Source organism: Melitaea cinxia, chromosome 8 (genome assembly GCF_905220565.1).
Source record: "Melitaea cinxia chromosome 8, ilMelCinx1.1, whole genome shotgun sequence".
In the NCBI taxonomy this organism is placed as follows: domain Eukaryota; kingdom Metazoa; phylum Arthropoda; class Insecta; order Lepidoptera; family Nymphalidae; genus Melitaea; species Melitaea cinxia.
In genome coordinates this window covers 7,798,324-7,802,528 of record NC_059401.1, presented here as the reverse complement: position 1 = coordinate 7,802,528, position 4,205 = coordinate 7,798,324, and the positions used below count along the sequence as shown (strand labels likewise).

The 4,205-nt window shown below is 37.8% G+C and overlaps 1 protein-coding gene across 1 annotated transcript; it reads right to left on the bottom strand.

Moving 5' to 3' along the window:
* Positions 1–205: 205 nt before the first annotated feature.
* Positions 206–1,443, bottom strand: LOC123655657 (protein decapentaplegic). The gene has a single exon (XM_045591415.1). The coding sequence runs from the start codon at positions 1,429–1,431 to the stop codon at positions 322–324; it is 1,110 nt and encodes a 369-aa protein (XP_045447371.1). The 5' UTR covers positions 1,432–1,443; the 3' UTR covers positions 206–321.
* Positions 1,444–4,205: the final 2,762 nt, after the last annotated feature.

Genomic DNA, 4,205 nt, shown 5'->3' with positions numbered 1-4,205 from the left:
CTGACATGAATCTTTGGGCCAAGTTTTGCTAATTTGACATAAAAAGTTATTGTGTAGTTTTATTGTGTGTTTTATTGTGTAGTACAGGCATTAGATGCTTCTATTTGAATACCTTAAAACTAAAAAAACTAATGGATGATAAAAAATGATAATAATTTTCTTAATTCAATTTTTTTATTATATCAGTATCCTTTCAATAAAATAATAATAATTACACGAGTTTATATACAAATATAATATGTACAATTTTGGAGGCCACTTCTATATGTACACTGGGTCCACGTTTTATCACTATGTTCGCACTAGGCTTATGCGCCTTTGTCATCGGCAGCCACAACCGACCACCATCATGTCCTGGTAGTTTTTAAGCACCACATTGTTCAATTCGTCCATATATAACATTGATATAGAGGAAAGTTGCGTAGGAACGCAACACGCTTTCGGTACTGCTGCAGGATTCACAGAGTTAACGAGAGTTTGCACAATAGCATGGTTCGTGCCATTCAAGTGATCTGCGAGGGGGAAGGGACAGTCGCCTTGGCAGTAGTATGCATCGTAACCATGCGGGGCTACAATCCAATCGCTCCAGCCGACATCCGCGAAGTCCACGAATAGCGGCCGGCGCTGACAAATCTCACGTGCTTCTTTGCGCCTATGATGGGCACGGTGACCTTTTCGCTGTGCAGCGCGTTTATTTCTCGCTAAACGCTTTTCACCGCTTTCTCTAGCGGTCCTCGCTCTTTCATCTTCTGTATAAAGCACAAGCAAAGGCTGAACAGCTTGCCAATCCTCCTCCTCTTCCGTTGCTCGTCTTCGAACACGCACATGAGGAAATTTAGCATTTTTGCTTTCAAAATTCTCTTCTATAACACGCACTAATAGTCCGTGATTGTGTTTTGGCTCTTTGAGCCATCTTCGAGCGGCTCCAAGAGCATCCGCAGTCACTGTACCTTCGGCGGGACGAAGAGGTATAGAGTCTAAAAGTCTCAAAATGGGCTCGGTGTGCCCTCGTCGACCAGGTCGAACAACATCGTAAAGTAACAGTCTCTGATTACCCGTCGTACCGACGGCCCTTTGGAACGTGAGGTCCGCGCCCCGAGCGACTTCGTCAGAGGGGACACCGCTTATGTTAAAAAATAGGCGGAAGCGATGTTCGCCCGGGAAGCGATCGTCGAGATCGGTGGACGTGTGGTAGAAAGAACGTGCCGTATTGGCCGCTGCCGCAGGAAAGGAGTTCCGCTCGTCGTACAGCAAGCGCATGGCGCGGGGCACGGGCGGCAGCGGCCGGGTGCGCGGCGGCGGCCGGCGCGGCAGGCCCAGCAGCGCCAGCAGTTGCCTCTCGGCGGCGGCGCGGTCCGCCTCGTCCAGCCCCTCGGCCGCGCACAGCGCCACCAACGCGCACACCACCGCGCACGCGCACGCCCCACGCATAATTCTCCTCGACCCACCTGCAAACAAAAAAAAAACGCTATGTTAATATTATAATAAAATCATTTCGAATTAAGATATATATACCCTAAACGCCGCCGGACGCCGCGTTGGCGCAACGGTTACAGCCATGGATTGTATCTGTTGCGCTGGCGGTTGCGGGTTCGATCCCCGCACATGACAAACATTTGTATTGGCCATACAGGTGTTTGCCGTGGTCTGGGTGTTTGTACAGTCCTTGTGGGTCTCCCCACCATGCCTCGGAGAGCACGTTAAGCCGTCGGTCCCGGTTGTTATCATGTACACCTGATAGCGATCGTTACCATAGTAGGGAATATATCCGCCAACCCGCATTGGAGCAGCGTGGTGGATTAAGCTATGATCCTTCTCCTACATGGGGAAAGAGGCCTATGCCCAGTAGTGGGATATTACAGGCTGAAACTAATACCCTAAATTAAGTAATCAAATTTTCGCAGAATATGCACCATTTCAACTATCGCAATTTTGTATAATGTCAACATTGTTTGTAACCGGTAGTCGATTTATCTCATTTCTAACTATTCCTAATAAATACACTACACATTGTTATAATGTCCGCTAATTATTACTTGAAGAGCGATTTAAATAATGTCATGCAACTATGATATTTAAATTATAAATTAAATGTTAAATTGTGTTTTTATTTTTTAAATATATTTTTATTATGAGCTGACTTATTTGTAAATTAATACGTCACAACAAGTCGACGCAATACGTATGAAGGTATTCTATTATATTATAAAAGAATCACACATACGCTTAAACATGGACATTTGAATATCGATAAACTGTTTACAAAGAATTGTTGTATAGTAGCTACTTGATAAAAATAAAACGATGACAATCTAGCGTATCACAATAATTGCATCACACAGTAGGTATTTTTTCCTTGCAGACATTAGTAGAGCGAACCATATAAGGTAATTTAACGACACTATGACATAAGAGTTCCTTATTAAATTGCAATATACATGAACATGAAACGATACCATCGACCAATATCATAAATTATATGATAAGAAAACATTTTTTCCGTTTTTTTTTTGTTTATCTCATTTCATAAATAATTTAAAGGCTGTTAGTATAAAAGTACTATGTATAATATCTAGAACGTAACTGTTTTTCCTTTATTATTCAAAAAATCTCATAAATTACTTCACAATCTTCATAAACATCCGTTTGCTGATTTTATGCAATTGTAATTGTAAATACTTTATTTTCATACTTTTCTACACCTTTTTCGTTTTACACTACAATTTTATTTATATTCTGAATAAATCATATGTAAAGAGGTAATGTTTTAGAAAAGGCAGTGTTTTCTTTAATTATAACGACGAATACATTTATTACAACATTACCAAAAGTCTTTTTTTTTCTTAACAAATAATTTACCTTTGAAATATAGGATAAATTCGTATAATACTTTTAAGGAATTTATGTGCTGTAAGCACAAGGTGCGATCTCGAAAAACAATGATGAATAAATAGACACTTAACGTATCGTAACCTTTGCTACCTACGCCGCTGTGCATAATTTGTTTATTTACTAACAAGACACTCGTTTGTTCGCTTGAAATATTATGTTTACCGATTCTTTGATTATAATATATATTTATTTTTTTGAAGTAAAACTTCTTTAACCTCGCTTGACTTGGGGAGTAAGCTGGTGAATGCGTGACGAGAGCGTTACAAAAAGTGTGAGCGGGCGAGGCGAACGGAAGTTGTGAGGGAGATATAAGTTAGATGGAGCAAAAGAAGTTTTACTTCAGTCGTGTGGTCTAAAGTACACTCGTTTTTTTATCTAAAACGTAGTTACTTTTTGTAAAGTAAAATATATTTTGATCGAGACATGAAAGCAATTAACATTTCTTACAATATTGACTAATTTTAGTACGAAAACTTTTGCCAATATTGATTGCGAATTAATAATAATAGTAAATCTTTATTGCAATGAAAATGCATATTTCTAAAAAAAACCCTTTGCTCTAAGCACAACTTGTATCGGAGATCCCAAGCGAATAATCATCAATTTTAAATTTATAAGCGTAATTAATATTAATAATAATTAGTTAAGTACTGTGTCAGATGCTTACTATTCGCTTATGCTGTAGATATCAAAAAGAATTAACCGTAGTATTTGAGAACATTTTATATCATAGAGATTCAGAAATACTTAACACCTCAAATCTGTTCGCATCTCATTTTACACACCGACCTCCTCGCTCGTAAATGAATGCATACGATATTAACGGCGAGTGTTATATTTAATTTGTCCATTTGTATTCATTATAATAATTCTTAAGGATATGCAAATCATGCGTATCATTTACGAATGGAAGAAACTAAGCTCACACGAGTCCAGCTGGTCTTACTTGCTATTGTAGTATTTAGTTTTTTTTTTTTTATTGTTGATATCTTCATATTTTGAAATCAAATGTAAACGCTTATTAATTATAGTCAGAGTAAATTTTTATTGATCTAAAAAACAATAATATCACGCGTGTGTTTACGGATTACGTATTTTTTCTTTATTATTTTTTTATAGGTTTTTTTTACGGAATGAGCATCATCTTAGAAGTCTTAAGCAAAAGACTTCAACGAGTTGCTCGAAAGTTAATAACAAGTGAAAATAGCTTACGATTAACATAGCGCCATACTATCTTTATTTATTATGTAATTCTACTGTTAGAAAATTTTCGTTGTGGTTTCTTCGATTTAATTTTATTAAAAAGTACTATG

Coding starts and splice junctions, on each gene's coding strand:
- LOC123655657 (XM_045591415.1), bottom strand. CDS start 1,431: ATGCGTGGGGCGTGCGCGTGCGCGGTGGTGTGCGCGTTGGTGGCGCTG.